The 17,386-nt window shown below is 38.7% G+C and overlaps 1 protein-coding gene across 1 annotated transcript in view; it reads left to right on the forward strand.

Annotated features, from left to right (window-relative positions):
- Nucleotides 1–17,386, forward strand: part of LOC134658286 (transcriptional activator cubitus interruptus) — a 78,749-nt gene that overhangs the window by 26,372 nt on the left and 34,991 nt on the right. The window contains exon 2 of the mRNA XM_063513888.1: nt 12,375–12,496. Coding sequence (XP_063369958.1) covers nt 12,375–12,496 — 122 coding nt within the window. The remainder of the gene's footprint in view (nt 1–12,374; nt 12,497–17,386) is intronic.

Consider the following 17,386-nt stretch of genomic DNA (forward strand, 5'->3'; position numbering starts at 1 on the left):
TGCGAGTTCTAACGATCGCTAAGGTTGACAGTTGTCACTGACATTCGTGTCAAATCGACCTTGTTGTCTCATGACGTTCAAACGAACCTCAACCGTAGGGTGGTAGACCACATTTTTGGCCGACTGTACCTACTGTTTTATTTTAAATAAAATACCTACGTTTTAAATAAAGATATTTTCCCAGTTAGTATATCATTTCCAATTGTAATTATAATACCGACCTAAAACCACAAAATAAATCAAAACTCGGCACTCAAAGCTTCACGCTTTAATTCTCACCAAATACGTGGACAGTCTCCTTTTTTATCCTTTAAAGTGACCTTCTTTTTTGAACAGCCACCTCAATAAATCTGTATTCAGTACTTTTAGACCTTTAAGAATGAGCTTAAACGTTTTAAACCAATCTAATTTTAAAATAGCTTTAGTCTGGTTAGGTATTGTGTCCTATACGGCCTTTTGGTTGTATAAAGGCAGTTTTGTCCGCAAAGACTGATTAAGTGGTGCGTATACGCAGGCTACGCAGCTGACGAAAGCTTGGCAATAAAGAAGATATATAACCTGTTTATGACTTTTTTGGCTTTTGTGTCTTTTGGGCCTAATCAGCGGTCACGGTTAGGTATTCCCGTAAGGTCCAAACTTATTTGACCATGTTTTACGCCTTTTAACATTATTAGCATAAGTTAGTAATAAAGCTTCTAGTTTTTATAAATAATTATTATGTTATATAGGTTATGTTTGGTCTACATGAACATATGAAGTAGCCGTCATAATAATTCAATTACACTGTCTATATTTGATCTGGGTTAAGTTGCTTTAAACATTAAAGTTGATTATTACAAACATTGAATCTTTCTAATCTCAATATGGTAATAGGTATATCTTACTAGCACTAGCAAATAAGGTTTTATTAATAAGATAAATATTATAGGACATTTTTTACACAAATTGAATAACCCTTACAGTAAGCTCAAGAAGGCTTGTATTATGGGAACTCGGACAATAATATATCATTACATAGTATAAAACAAAGTCGCTTCCCGCTGTCTGTCTGTTTGTATGCTTAGATCTTTTTTTTTTATTATCAAAATACAAAGTACAGTGTACTTATAACTAAAGTTTCGCCAAACTGTAAAACAGTTTGTTGGCGATGCGCTCAAATAAACTCAAACTAAAATAACTACAGTACTTAGGTAGGTAGTTACCATACATTTACAGATTATTAACATAATTATATTAATAATAAGAAATACTGACTTTTAATGATGACGAACAACTATCGGAAATATATCCTGAAGGACGGTACGGTCGACATTTGTCGGGCATGCCGCCGTCCCGGAGAGTCACTCAGGCATATCATTTCCGGTTGTTCTCATCTTGCTAACGGCGAGTACTTGCACAGACATAATCTCGTAGCCAGGATTATTCACCAGCAGCTTGCTCTTCTATACGGCCTTGTGGACCGCGAAGTACCGTACTACAAGTATTCACCTGCGCAAGTTCTCGAGAATGGTCGTGCCACGCTCTATTGGGATCGATCTGTCATCACTGACAGGACTATTGTAGCCAATAAGCCTGACATTGTGATAATAGATCGAGCGCAACGCCGGGCCGTGTTCGTTGACATCACCATCCCTCATGATGAGAATCTCGTGAAAGCCGAGAAGGACAAGTCCAGTAAGTACCTAGACTTGGCTCACGAGATAACCGCCATGTGGGATGTTGATTCGACGATCATTGTCCCGATAGTTGTTTCAGCGAACGGTCTAATAGCGAAGAGTCTCGACCAACATCTTGAGAGACTCTCGCTAGGTGGTTGGATCAAGGGCCAGATGCAGAAGGCGGTGATCTTGGACACGGCGCGGATAGTCCGCCGGTTCCTCTCTCTGCGGCCCTGACCACCGGTAGCTTGGGCCCTGCCCCGCTGCCGGCGGCACCCTAGGTTAGGTTTTTTTATAATGTGTTTATATGTATTTTTTATTGTTTTGTAAGTGTTTTTATATTTTACTTTTATATTCATATTGTAAAAAACCCTAGCTTAGAGAAGATAAATAAATAAAGAAATACTTTAAAACTACGCAACGGATTTTGATGCGGCTTTTTTAATAGATACCTATAGAGTGATTCAAGAGGAAGGTTTATGTATAATTTGTTAACCCGTGCGAAGCCGGGGCGGGTCGTTAGTTTATTTATATGACGGACGATGAGGCATATTGGACTCGTTGCCAGACATAGTGAGCGTAGTAGGTAGGTGCGAGCAAGATGAAACACTAAATTAATTAACCTTTTATAATCATAATCACACACACGCAATAACACTGACGGTCCGAAACGTAATACTGTTCCTGGCCTGATACGTCCGCACGCCAAGTGATCAATGACAATAATGACTGCCCTCCGGTCGGTTGATACCGGTTTTATACCTGCAACCCTTCCACCGGTCGTGCACGAACGTCAGGCCAGACTCAGTAGAAGCGCGCCAACGCAGCGCTTGCGTTTCGTAGTCAATTGATGTTTAGTACTAATGACTTCCTGACACGGCCATCCTGCGAGACACACGTCCCCGTGTGTTAACCTGTAACAAGTTTAGCGCACAGGATCATATAGCTCGGTCACTCCTGACCCACCACATGGGTCATAAAAGAAACATTCCTTAAAACTGATCATTAAGTTTAATTCACAAAATCAACAATACATTAACATTTGGTAATGCTTGATCGACATACAAAACGTCACAACGACTTTTACTACTCATTGAATCCTCCAAATAATTGGTTTAATTTAAAATATAATCGTACACAAGGTCTCAGAGCTTCACTGATTGCTAACGTCCAACTTTTAATGCGGACCCAGTATGTATATGCCCGACGCAAAACTAAGATTAAGTTCTACATGTGATATGGCTACACATAGCCCGGCAACTAACAGTTGCACTCCCTTAATGCGCGTCCCTTCCGGACCGCCGAGTCCTTCTCCGGACTCCATGGTTTCTCATGAAACCCGACCTCCGCCAGAGTTGACGGCCTACCGCGTACTCACGGACTACTTACTGCAATCAGCAAGTAGATACCGATTTCTACCGAGCTACGGCTACACGTCAACCTCTGGTACGGTCTCCATCACTATGTAAACTCAATCCTAATCAGATTCATAGTTGCCTGGACAAACTTCTAATTCTACTTCAATTTCATCAGTTAAGCTCTGATCCCCTGGCATCTTTCTCAACCTATCGTGTGCGTATTTGTATGTACGTCTCGAATTTAATGATTTCAGGTTATAGCGATCGCCATCTAATACCTCTGTAACCTGAAATGGACCTTTATACTTAGGGTCTAACTTAGTTTGGTTTCGTTCTTCATTCTTAAGTAAAACAAAGTCTCCAACTGAAAATTTATTGAGTTTTGCCTTTGTACGATCAAATCTTTCTTTTTCGTAAGAAGCTGATCTTACAATACTATGAGCTGCCTCGTCCCTAATTCTATCGAGATCTACTTCGGTATCTTCATCTTCACAAGTCATCATAGCTAATGGACGTGCTACCTTGCCAATGAAAAGCTCCAAAGGGCTTGCTTTCGTCGTCCGATTAAAGGTGCAATTAATCGCGAGTTGAACTTCCCCTAATGCATCTTGCCAAGATCTGTTATCACTCGTTTCGACAGCTGTTAACATAGATTTTAAAACAGACATAACCCGCTCCACCTGACCGTTTGCTCGAGAAGACCCTGTCGCTATTAGATGCAGGTTTATATTACTAGAATCACAAAATTCTTTGAATTCTTTGCTAGCAAAGCAACGTCCTTGATCGGCAATAATACGGGTTGGTGCACCAAATAATGCTACGCTTCCCTTAACGGCCTTGATACTACTCTTGCTATCAATGTTTTTGCTATGAAACAAAAGGACATATTTTGTAAACGCGTCAATCAAAACGAACACGTACTCCTTAACATCATTTTTACCACTTAATCTACCGGTAGCATCTATATGTATCGTATGCCATGGCGTGGACACTTTTGGGATTGGGTGGAGTTGAGCTTGAATTTTTCCCGATTGTGATTTTGAAACTTTACAAGTAATGCAATTCTCGATAAATTTCTTAACATACCGTGACATTCCATCGAACCAATAGTAGTTGTAAAGCTTTTCTAACGTTTTGTCATAACCAAGATGAACAAGAGACTCGTGGATATTACTGACTACTGACCATTTGAGAGACCTAGGAAGGATTGGTAAGCACTTTGTCCTGCCGTTGCGCTGAATTTTACGATAAACTACGCCAGCACGAATCTCGTAGGTATTCGCAACCTCTGTATTCATCTGACCAGTATTCAAGTCTGAAATAATCTTACAGATCTCGCTATCTCGTTTCTGCTCTGCAAGAAGCCAATTACCAGACAATTCTGTGATGTTAATACGCTTTGGTTCTACTTTACTGAACTCTTTCCGGACAGTCTCATCTGACACTACTTGGGAGGAGTTGGTGTTTTCTATATCAGGTCGTGCCAATGGTAAAAGGTTTCGAGAGAAAAAGTCTACGTGTGCCATTTCTTTGCCTTTGTTATAGACTACATTAAAATCAAAACATTGTAAATATGCCCACCACCTGTGGACTCGCGGTGTCAAGTCAATCTTTTTACTAGAGCACTTGAGAGCGTTGCAGTCTGTCACCACAGTGAACTCACGACCGTGCAAGTACTGCCGGAAATACCTCACTGCGTTGACAACCGCCAGAGTCTCAAGCTCGTAACTATGATACCTCGACTCCGCAGGACTGGTTCGTTTACTATAATATGCAACAACGCGACGTTTTCCTTCGATGATTTGAAATAGTATGGCACCATAGCCCTCTAAACTCGCGTCTGTATGCAATTCGATTGGATACTGAGGGTCAAAGATCATTAGAACCGGTTCTTTGGTTAAAATTGAGATGATTTCTTGGCGAATATTTTCGTGCCGCTCTTGCCATATAAAAGGAACTTTTGCTGACGTCAATTTATAAAGTGGGCCCATGATACGGGAGAATTTAGGAACAAACTGTCGAAAGTAGGTTGCTAACCCTATGAATTGCCGCAACTGTGTTACGGTTGTCGGCGGGGTCAGAGAAGACAACGCCTCGACCTTACGACGATTGGGCCTAATCTCCCCGCTCTTGACTTCATAGCCTAAAAACTCGAGTTCGGTTTTCAAAAACGAGCACTTTTTCAAATTCAAAGAGAATCCGGCTTTAGTTAACTTATCCAGAACTATATTCAGTCTTTCAAGTCCTTCTTCAACTGTTTTAGACATTATTAAAATATCATCTACGTAGACAATGACATATGTATTTACTAAGTCACCTAGTGCCTTCACTATTGCTCTCTGAAACACCGAAATCGAATTTTTCAGCCCGAATGGCATTGTTAGGTACTCGTATTGGCCGTCTGCGGTTACGAAAGCAGAACGTTGAATGGACTCTTCAGAATTGATTGGAATAAGATGAAAACCAGAAGCACAATCTAATTTCGTAAAGAACTGCGCCCCGTGTAAACGCGAGATTTGGTCAGAAATGAGCGGTAATGGATACCGGTCAGACACCGTATTTCTATTCAGCTCCCTATAATCTACAACCATCCTGTAAGATCCATCGCGCTTCTTAACCAAAAGAGCTGGACTCGCAAAAGGCGAACTACTGGGACGAATTATTTTTGCACGTAACAACTCATCTACTCGCTCGCGCATTACTTTTCTTTCCTCCGGACTAAGACGATAAGGTCGCCTCTGCACAGTTAAGTTAGGATCAGTTAAACGAATCTCAAGCTCTCCCGTCGTTACTCGCGTCTTAGGCATACCGGTTATGAAAAATTCCGAATAACGATTTAAAACGTCAACAAGTTTAGATTTCTGTTCCTGGGGAACGTCTGTGTCTACAGCAGAAAAATCATTAACTGAAAGTCGATTAGTCACCAAGGCATCACTACTTGTATTGATCGAATTTGACGAGAGTAGCTCAGAATGATCAGTATTTACTTTGAAAACATTGAACTGCTTTTTAGTCTGTACAACACCAAAACCTTGACGTAAAATCTCACGTCCTATCAGGATATCACTACTTAAATAATCGTCAGGCAAAACGTGCAATAAAATTTCAATAAGATGGTTGTTAATTTCTACAACACATAAAATCTGCTCGGTACTTAAAATACTTGATTTAGTAATACCCTTTATACTAACAACATTGTTTTCAGGCTTTCCACTAAATTTAAACGCTATACTTTCTTTCACTGCTGAGCACTCGGCCCCAGAATCATAATGAAAAGTGAAACACTGACCTTGGTGTTTGGCAGTCCCTGCTGGTGGATCCACTTCGCAAACGTCCACTCGACGCTCCCTGACAGCAGTCGCCTCCGCTCCTCCTCCACTGGTGCAGCGGCTTGCGATGTGACCCGTTGTTCCACATTTGAAGCAGACGATAGCGCTTGATGTGGTTTGTTGTTGATGATTAGGCTTCGTCATCGTAGTATTTTGTTGAGGCTTCACCGGTTTTGCTTTTCCATCTTTTTTACGAAATAGACAATCTGATAGTTTGTGTCCTTTTTTTCCGCAATGAAAGCATTTGATTCCAGGCGACATCTTCATTCGTTTGTTGTCTGTCGCTTTTTGATCTCCAACAGCATTAAATTTGCGTTTCAAGTAGGTAAACGCCTGTAGCTCTTGTTGTAACTTCTGACGAGTATTTATTTCAGTCGTAAATGCCAATCGTTGCAATCGCGTATCAAATTGAGCAAGGTGTGCAAGTGTTTGTGACACAGCGATTTGTTCAATTGTGGCCTTCTTCCAACGATTAAGCAGTGATGTCATCACTCGACTTCCGTAGGCTGCTAAGGTCTCGTTTTCTTTAGGCTTGTCCGAGGTTAAGTTTATGAGGGTAGCCGCAGTTGTTTCAGCGCTTACAAATCTGTCCCTAAATAACTCTTTAAATTGTGGCCAGGTCATACCCGCATAGGATATTTGGGATAACCATGCCGAGGCCACTCCCTTCAAGGCTTTACTGATAACAACAATCAACTGACCTCCTTCCAAAGGGTTGTCTGCAAAACACAAATCGGCCGTAGCACACCACGACTGTGCATCCACATCGGTCTTGTCAGGATCAAACTCCGGAAGATTCACATGTTTTCCGGACTGCTGAGGCTTATGAAGAGCCTCGATTAACGCCTTCATGTTTGAATTTTGCATTTCGAACAAAAGCCGCCAATTTTGGTCCTGATGAGTACCACTTTGTTCGCTTTGTGTTCCATCTTCACGTTCGTCGGCCCGCTCGAATCCCACATCTGATGACGGACGATGAGGCATATTGGACTCGTTGCCAGACATAGTGAGCGTAGTAGGTAGGTGCGAGCAAGATGAAACACTAAATTAATTAACCTTTTATAATCATAATCACACACACGCAATAACACTGACGGTCCGAAACGTAATACTGTTCCTGGCCTGATACGTCCGCACGCCAAGTGATCAATGACAATAATGACTGCCCTCCGGTCGGTTGATACCGGTTTTATACCTGCAACCCTTCCACCGGTCGTGCACGAACGTCAGGCCAGACTCAGTAGAAGCGCGCCAACGCAGCGCTTGCGTTTCGTAGTCAATTGATGTTTAGTACTAATGACTTCCTGACATATATAAATAACTACGATTGAGTTATTTTTGAATGTTTTTTGTAACTTGTAATTTTTTTTTTGGATACACGCTTACTTGATCATGACTTATTGTAGATGTCATCTTAGTCGTAAGTATGCATCGAATTTTACAATCAGTAATGACGGAATCTGGTCCAAGCAACATACCCCGAGTTGAATCACAAAGTTATACCTACCACCTGAAGCTACAGGCGATATAACCCTGACCTCCGACTACAAATACTTTCAACGAATCTACAGTTCAAATAACACAAGTAACGAGCTCGAAGACAAATATACGTTTTATAAATACATTGTCCCTGCTCATACCACGCGGTGACGCGTAAAGTTAAAGGCTCAGGCGCATCAGATCGTCAAGCTTTATCAATCAACGTAAATCCATCTAAACATCCATTTGAAAAAGGACCTAATTAATTAAATCTTAGAGTCCAATATTGTAGTGGAATCACATAGTAAATAGGCTGTTTTGAGAAATGATCGTAAAGTTATTGATGGCGTCGATCGTATCTGGTCCGAACGATGATTGTCGGACCTATAGTCAGAGGCACTAATAGGGGCATGTCGGTGGACTGGTTAAAATGGATGAACTTAGGTTCTGGATTGTATTTAGAATGACACTAATGCTTTAATATGCCCTTATTTTATCCTTCCTGATTCCTTACAAACTGATATCGTACTCGGTTTGGAGTTTGGAGTACGAGTAAGCATTTCTAGTACTTGATTAAATATTTTAGGAAATGGTAAATATATATTTGTCTTTAACAAGGTCTCCAGGATTTATCAAATGAGTGTTTGGATCCGGTAAACAACATGCGGTCTGTAAACTATATCAGGGAATGTTATATTATATTTTATATAAAACGTGTTCAGGAATAGGTAGACATTGCTGTTATTATGATATCCATCCTTTTAATATTCGTAATAATTAAGTACTTATATAGTTACTGTTTAATTTGGGGTAAATCTTAGTAGTAGAATCACATATATAAAAACGAACTCTACGAAATGTTTATTCTAAGTAGCTACTCAACAAACTTTAGCGAAAGCAGGTTAAACATAAGAAAATCATAACATAACAGATTATTAACATAATTATGTATATTAATAATAAGAAATATTCCTAGCCAAGAGTAGATGCTCTTGAGAAAACAAAATTACTGATACTTATCTATTTATCTTTCTGATACATCGCATATTAGGTGCCACATACGACTACAAACCATTTAATTATGTTAAAAATATTATAATTACACCTCGCTTTTACAAACAGTACAATAATATAATAATTATAAATTCAAATATTTAATACTTATCTCGAATTATGTCACAATTTTAATGTATATATATATAGTCCTCCTCATCGTTTTCGATGACGGCGACCCCAAATAAACATCATGGACGTTGTCTAGCGTGAGCCCTTATGTGGCTGGCCAGGCCGAACTTGGTCTTGGTCTTGGTCTTGGTCTTGGTCTTGGTCTTGGTCTTGGTCTTGGTCTTGGTCTTGGTCTTGGTCTTGGTTTTGGTCACGGAAAGAGAGATCTAATTTTAATGTAGCATTCGTGTGTCATGACATTTAAAATCGTTATAGAATATCTCCTATATGTTTAAGTATAACTAGAAATAGGATATTACTAAGCACATTTACTCGCATAGCCAGTAACTTAACATTCAAATTACGAAACTCACTGCACCAAGAAACAAAACAACATCCACCAGGATGTATTTAAAACAAATGCGCATCGTGTAGCGGGCACTAAAAACTAATTGGGAACGAAGCGAAAAAACCGGGCGATACGGCAAGAAACATACGGACGGCTGATGAAATATTCAACGTGACATGATTGAGTCTTTGCTGGTGCACTTAGAATTTCAAAATGTGCTACATTTAAGGCTCGCTTGCGTTAATTGCCAATTGATGGAAAAAATGGGAACTTGGAACTACATAGTTTGGTTCGTTCTTGCCTTTGGTTCCATGAGGAGAAAAATCTAAAAAAAAAAGATATCCTTAAAATTAGTGTTGAGTCGCTCACTCGTGAGGCACCTCATTTGTACCACTCATTTTGTTAATTTGTCGCAGTACTTCGTACCGCAAAAATGTCTTACTTCACTCCTCTATTCATTTTACTCATTTACTCGCGCGCATCACAAACACCTCTTGCCACCATCACACAAATCATTCACACACTTCAAATTTCAAAAAACTCTTATCCGTTCAAATTCACTCGCGAGTCTCCCAAAAGTTCTATTCTTTACCTCCAGAATTGCACTCCAATTAAATATTACTATTTATTTATTTATTTATAAAGGAAGTGATGAGTACATAAATATGTATATAAATAAAAAAAATTGTCGCTGTTGGAATTAATGGAATAGTCGATGCTGAAAATATGCTAGTACCTCACCTCATTTGAATGAAGACATTGTAACACCTCATTTTAGAAAATGAGGTACTCATACAAAGTCATTTTAAATTGATGTCCTACCCATCACTACTTAAAATGTACAAAGATTTATTTTTCCCAAAGATCGAAACCAGGATGTTTTTTCAGATTATAAATCTAACCTATGTTACCTACTATAATATATATATACTGAAGACAGTTGTTTATTGTAAAACTAAGTAACGTGTATTGTATTCGTATGTATCATAGTAAATTTTAAAGAATATAATATGCTATTATAATGGTATGCAGGCTCTGCTTCGCCTAGGTGCGAAAGCTCGATGGTGCTTTGAATATCAAATAATAAGAGTCAATTCACACACATTGTATACGGTAATATACAATGCTCAATAATTCCTAACATACTGACCGCTTACAATGACCGTAGCTGTAAAAACAAAACAAAAATATAATCCTCATTGTCCTTATACGAGATCCGGAATATTTCATCAAAACAAAAGAGATCCCGTAAATAAAACGTCAAAATCAAAAACCGCCTGTCTGCGCGAAATCTGTTAAACTTGTTTCACATCCACAGCAATAGCTTCAAAACTTTCTTTCTATTCGGCGAGCTCTATCCCTGTCTCAGTCTCACAACCGTGCGAGGGTGGAATAATCGCGTGTGTGAAAAGGACGGGGTACATGAAGACGTCACGCGGGGCGCAGGCGCACGAGTGTTGTTGCACTTGTTTTGTTTATTTTCTCGGCCGCCATCCTTTTTTTTCTTTTGAAAGCTACGTCTTTGTTCGGCGGGCGCAATCGGCCGGGGCTGGTAAGTTGGATAATTTCTTTATTCCCGGCCCCGGCCCACCCGACAATTTTGTGGAGCTGCATTATTATGAGGTTGATTTGTTTAATAATTTTATTACGGAGTGCTTCGCTATTCGCTTTATTTGTTAGGATTGCTTGCGCGCGCGCGTTTGATATTGCTGATAGGATTGAATTGCGTTTTCATGATCTTTTCCTATGGGAATACACATTCCAATGTAACTAATGTATTATTTAAGTGAGTTACCAATTAAATCTAATTTGGAATGAAATATTTCGACTAAACTGACAAAAAAAAAACCCTAAAAATACAACTTGTAACAAAATTGTCAGTAAAGGCAATTTATTCTACAATAGCGAAGAATGTAGTAAATTTTAAAACCAAGAGGATGAACGGAACTCCCAAACCAATTCGAAATTCGCGCATCAGCTTGAAACCATATACCAAAATGTTTATTTTTTGCGACACCTCACCGTCTAGACATCGCAAGGGTTCTTTTTGCCGCGGAACCCCACTGTTAGACCTTGGGCCCGCCGTCGCTCGACTGCTCTCAATAGGCCCAAAAAAAGACTTAGGGTATTGTGCCTTTGTGAGAAACGTTAAATCTGGACTTATGCTAGTTTGCTCATCAACCGTAAGGCCTCCTGTGGATCGGTTCTGGCATTGTATTGTTTAAATTAGTCGTGTACAATGGTGATGAGATACAAGTGCAAATAATTAAGCCAAAATTATCATTTTTTTACGAATAGCTGCGCCATGGCTAATAAAAATATTTAACCCACAATAATATACATAGGGTGACTGCTATAGTAATTGGCCACTCCAAACAAATCAAAAAGAAACAAACCAATATTAAGTCTCATTGTTAAGAGTGGCCATTACTATATGGTCAATAACTATATCAGTCACCCTATTAGGTACACACACAATCTTTGTAAGTTAGGGCTGCGCTGGTAAACTTTTTGTTAAGATATGTCCAATAGTAAATACCCGTGGGGGTAAAACTGGTATTTTACGGGGGTAAATAAGCTAACCTAATATAACAATACAACAAACGTACACGTTTTATTTTTTATTACCATTGGGAGGAGGGGTAATATCAGGTTCCCTAGTTAGTCATAGGGGTGACCGGACTGAAAAGGTTAGGAACCACTGACCTAGAGCGTGACCATCACTTTATATACATATTTTTGCATCAAAATTACCACTTCAGTGAAGTAACTGAACGAATCACCAAGGAATAGGTAGCTAAAACTGACTTTAAGAGCGGACCCATGGAATGGGAGCGAACTCGTTGCGCGCTCGCCTCGCTTTCAACTCGTTCGCAAATCGCTAGTGTGGCCCCGAACCCGCACTAAAGGTGGTTATGGAACTTATGACTTGGGTATAAATTCCTTCGCCTTCCATACAAAATATAGTCAATAGAGTAACCTTTTGATTGACATGCCGTTTGCCTTATCCAATGTAGTAAATCCTCCTCTTTTCCAGACTGGCTGCGGCGGCGGCAGCGGCCGGCGCGACCAGCGAACTTAGCTACCTCGCGGCGCTGCACCCGGCGTACCGGCCCGTCACCTACGACCACCCGCTGTATGGAGCCAACACCTTACGAGGTAAGTTTACATATATGTACATATTAAGCGTATTATAAAAATATCTTGAACAGTTGAGTTGAGTGTTTGAAGTTTTGAGCAAAAGACCATATCCAGAAATGGTCTGCCCTTCATAACACGTCCATAAAGAGGCATTAAGGACTGCTTGGACATAAAGCGCTCGACCAAAACAAAGCGCATGAGTGTAGCTTGCTAAGAGAGCTTTCTCGTAGATTTCTGCTGAGAAATACTCTATATGTTTTACAATTATTGCTATACTTACAAGTATTACAACGTAAGTAGTCTACGTAGGTAACACTGCTTTCGGATATTCTGAATCCTTGGCACACTGATCGATTTTTTGGGTCGGTTTCGTATAACGGCTATTTTTATGAGATTTGACAGAATATCTTAAAAGTAGGTAAGTAGTTTCCCTTTGTCAAAAATACCTTGATATTTTTTTCAGCTATTTCACACTTCGTTCTATGTATTTATAAATCTTTCGCATTTTAGAACAGCAATATAATCAGACAGCCAATTTAGTTAGACGAAGAGAAATAATCACCCTCACTAATAGATATGGCTGGTGCAAAATCCAAATAGCTGGCTCCGTTGTTAAAAAATCATTCCAAAAGCCACTTAAAGAAATTTTGTTTTACGACGTAATAAAGACGTAACCTGACCAGCGTTCACCCGAGCTGCACTTTACTGCGGCTCCCAATGAAAAACAGACCTTAAAAGCATGTGTCAGTTATATCAGACTTGGCGTCGTGTTAATGCAAATCTGATGTTTTGCGACGGAGCGTTTAAGGTTCTCTTTGGCTTGTATTCGCAGTATTGCAGTTAGCCTATAATATTGCCGTAGTTAGTGTGTAATATTACTCGTAACACTAGCGTCTTTATTGCGAGCAATAGTAGTTTGCATACCGAGACGGACAATATTGCTGATGGTTGCTGGGCGTTTAATCAAGGTCTGCTCATTTGAGCGCTTTTTCTACCTTTCAAAGATTGTTTTTCAATAGGTCTCATAATACTCGTAGTATTTTACTTAGACTTTTTGAAGTGAAAACTTCTTTAGCGGCGCTGGGCACTTTTTGAGGTAGGGAAAAAATGATAAGCTCGAGACAGCGTAAGGCGATCACGCGACCGTAAGGGGCGTAAGGCGATCACGTGGCCGTAAGCCCCGTAAGGTGGCCACTTATAATTTAAATGGCATTTAAATCAATAAAGAAAAACTCAATGTTATTTGACATTTATGTTGCGGACTCCTTTTCAAGACTCTTTACCTATGTTCAAATACGTTGACGTTGTCATGGCAGTATGTAAATAAAACATGTCAATGTAAAAGTGTGATCTTATTTGAGAATGATAATAATATATAATAAATAAATATACATAATACCTCCGCTAAAAGTATGTATCGTGTTACCGGGCGTCGGTAACATAGTGAGGTGAGTTTTCACTTCTATCGGCACTCCCAGAGCGCAACCGTTGTTGCTTGTTTTTATCATTAGATGGTCCGGTATTACAATACAATACTCTTTATTATACACCTCACATACTCGTAGTTGTATTATACTACAGTTGTTAGGATTGTAGGTACTATCTTTAGTTATTATTTTTCCAAAAGCATTATTTTTACTGTTTAGTTATGATGACACTTAGAGACATTTACATCTCTAAATAATTTTAGATTATAGTTTTTGTATCTTTGTTTTTTTTTTTTCATTCAATACTATTGTTATTGCGTTTTTTGTAATTCGACATTTAGAGGCTTTATACATCTCTATGTTAGTTTGATTTGATATTTACGGCTTAGTTGTATTTTATAATTATTGATGTGTTTTTTTTTTGCTGTATGTAAATTCCATATTGACGTGTAAAAGTGCCCTTGTGGCCTATTTGCTGAATAAATGTTGATATTTGATATTAGCGCAGAGTAATTTCTACGCAATAATTAAGTACCTATCCGGTGAATATAGATTGCGGCAACTGGTGGTTTAAAAACACTTAAATACGTGTTGCATTACAGAATCTGTAAGCAGTAATGATTTTTCGATATCAAATGTTTTGTAAACGATGAAAGCTACCACCATCTTTTCAAAAAACAACACTATAAGCATAAACTGGATTGCAAAAATACTTGCACGCCAAATCAATGGCGAGCCAACAGAATCATAGAAACTATATGCAAAACCCCGACAAATGCCAGCAGTGTATGCTATCGGCTCAATTTATCAATACACTGAGGTGTTAATTAGGATTTGAACTCACGACTGCTACCATTCGTTTCATTTCACACGTTCAAATGTAAACTTTGTTGGTTTGAGCTATGGTTTAAATTCGCGCGTGGTTCTAATTGATGACAGATAGGACGAAGGACTATTAAGGGACAGGGTTGAAGTCACGGGTTAAAATTGGCATGCATTTTAGTAACGACGGATATAACTCGCAATGGGGTATTTTACACCAATCGACTCATATAACGAGTTTAGTTAAATGATCCTATTTCGAATCCTATAATTTCAGTAAAATGCCTGGTTAGAAAACTGAAAATTAAATCAAAGCAATTATCAAGGTCATAAGTGTCATAACCCTTGTTAAAAATGACAAATCTATATTTGGCCATGTTTATTTTTTACAAAACGAGCTCTAGCAGTGAACAATTAAACTATTAGTGTTAGCTTAATTGTTTAATGAAAAACAATAAAACGTTAAATGTCTTACTTCTCAATAATTTAAATTTTGATAGATTTATTTTTCTTCTTTAACACAATAAAAAGAGTTGAGTAAAATACCGTATTAAGACATTTTTGGGCCGAATGCAGTGATCGATTATTAAATGGGTCTCGTAAAGGCAGAATTTTAAATCACACGCCGCGGTGATTATTCTCGAGTGTGCAAGCCCTTCAATTTGATTGCATAAATAATTTAATGATTGCGACCATAAATGATTACGATCTCCTTCACTGACAGATCGAATTAAGAGGTAAAAGCCGTTAAGTACATTTGTCTTGGAGACATGCGTGCGTATTAAAGTAAAAATTTGGTGTCCGCCATTTTCCTTGTGGCTATTTCTTTTTATTACATGTTCAAGTACAAAATTATACAAGTTACAGTATACATAATTACAGAAAATTTGTACTTATATTTAATACCAACTTACCAAGGTTTATCATTATTTGCTGTAGGTAACTTGAAAAGAACTGTGGCTCTATAGTTATCGTCGCGATAATATGAGTTTTAAGATATCTAATATTATATTGCTTTACATTTTGAAACGTTTATTCGATAAGTATGATCTTCTTCCTCGATTCCTCATGACTGAGGGTCGCGACCACACGAGGTCGTTGTTTTGCGCACCAAAGCTCTCCATAAGTAAGTATGATAGACGTCAATAAAACTCGATTTTCACTGGGTTGCTTATTTGAACTACCTATGCCTTTCTTTATCCTAAGATTTATTTATTTATAAGAAGCCTAAGATATCTTTGACACCACACCAGAACTAAGTACAGGCAATCAAAACCCATGGTACTTCCTCAATTACTAACCTCCATTCGCCATATGCTTGCATATGCATTATATGCTCGCACATGCGCCCGAGCCGCCTGCAGTGCATATTAGCGATTCGACGTGGGGTCGCCGGTTCGAGCCCGGCGTGTGTTTATTTGCGATTGCCGAGAATCATATATAACGATGGTTTTCCTTTCGGGTACTCGTAAACGGGTTACCAAATTATTTGTGGGCGTTTTTTTTTGTTGTCCCCTACACTTTTGGGATTTTTTATGTTATTTCTACTCAGAATCACGGGCTCTTTCTATAGGTATTATATAGGCTCTTTCTATAGGAGAAAAAAAGTGTCCCAGAATTTCCATACATTTTTCGATCTTTCCATTCCGCGACCGCCATACAAAGTCTATGAAAAATGGTGACGTAATGGAAATAAAAACCTTAGGACACTTTTTTCTCCTATTAGGATAGAAAGAGCTCGTGATTCTGAGTAGAAATAACATAAAAAAACCCAAATTTGAAAAAAAAGTGTAGGGGACAACAAAAAAAAACGCCCTTGTGATCTGTGGACATTTGTTTCTAAATGCCTTTTTTTAAATGTAATTTCTTTTTTTTTACATACAACAGAAAAACTTGAATTCAATAGAAGTAGAATCAAATTGAAACTTTATGTTTCTGTAAATAAAGGTACGTCGTGCTACTAACTTAAAAATGCGTATGCTTATTTGCAGTATAAAATGCCGAACTTACCCACCGTGCACGCAAGTAACCCAACCCAGCTTGCTCGGAAACCGAAACCAATACCGAATTGGCGACTTCGCACGCCTCGCCTCGCCTCGCGGCTCCGCTTACACGATAAACGCATCTTTATAATACGCTCAATTAGCCACGAAGTTTTTGGCCATTTTTAAAATAGCAATAAGTAACCAATCGTTTATCCAAGCGCAAGTTATAAGCGATACCTACGTAAATTTTGACGACGCTGCATGATGGTCAAAATGATCTGGTTTTCTTCTATTTCAATACACATATGTACGTACATTATTTCGATATACCCTATTTGACACAGCATGTAATTACGTTGAAAGAATTATTCAATAATTTAGTTAATAAGTACATACTGCATAATAGTTATTTGTACAACAAGAGATCAAAGTTTGATATTTCTTCGAGTGCTTATTTTGAGTCCCGAGTAAGCGAAAGATTCTATACTAGATTCACGAGCGTAGCGAGTGAATCTAATTTAGAATCTTGAGCGTAGTAAGGGACTCAAAAGCGCACGAGATGTAAATAACTTTGATCTCGTGTAGTTCACAAAACTTTTCACCTCGGCAGTGAGAACATATTAGACAACCCGGAAAATGTATTCTTTCTTCATCACTTACCTATTCACTCATGT

This window comes from Cydia amplana, chromosome 22 (genome assembly GCF_948474715.1).
Source record: "Cydia amplana chromosome 22, ilCydAmpl1.1, whole genome shotgun sequence".
In the NCBI taxonomy this organism is placed as follows: domain Eukaryota; kingdom Metazoa; phylum Arthropoda; class Insecta; order Lepidoptera; family Tortricidae; genus Cydia; species Cydia amplana.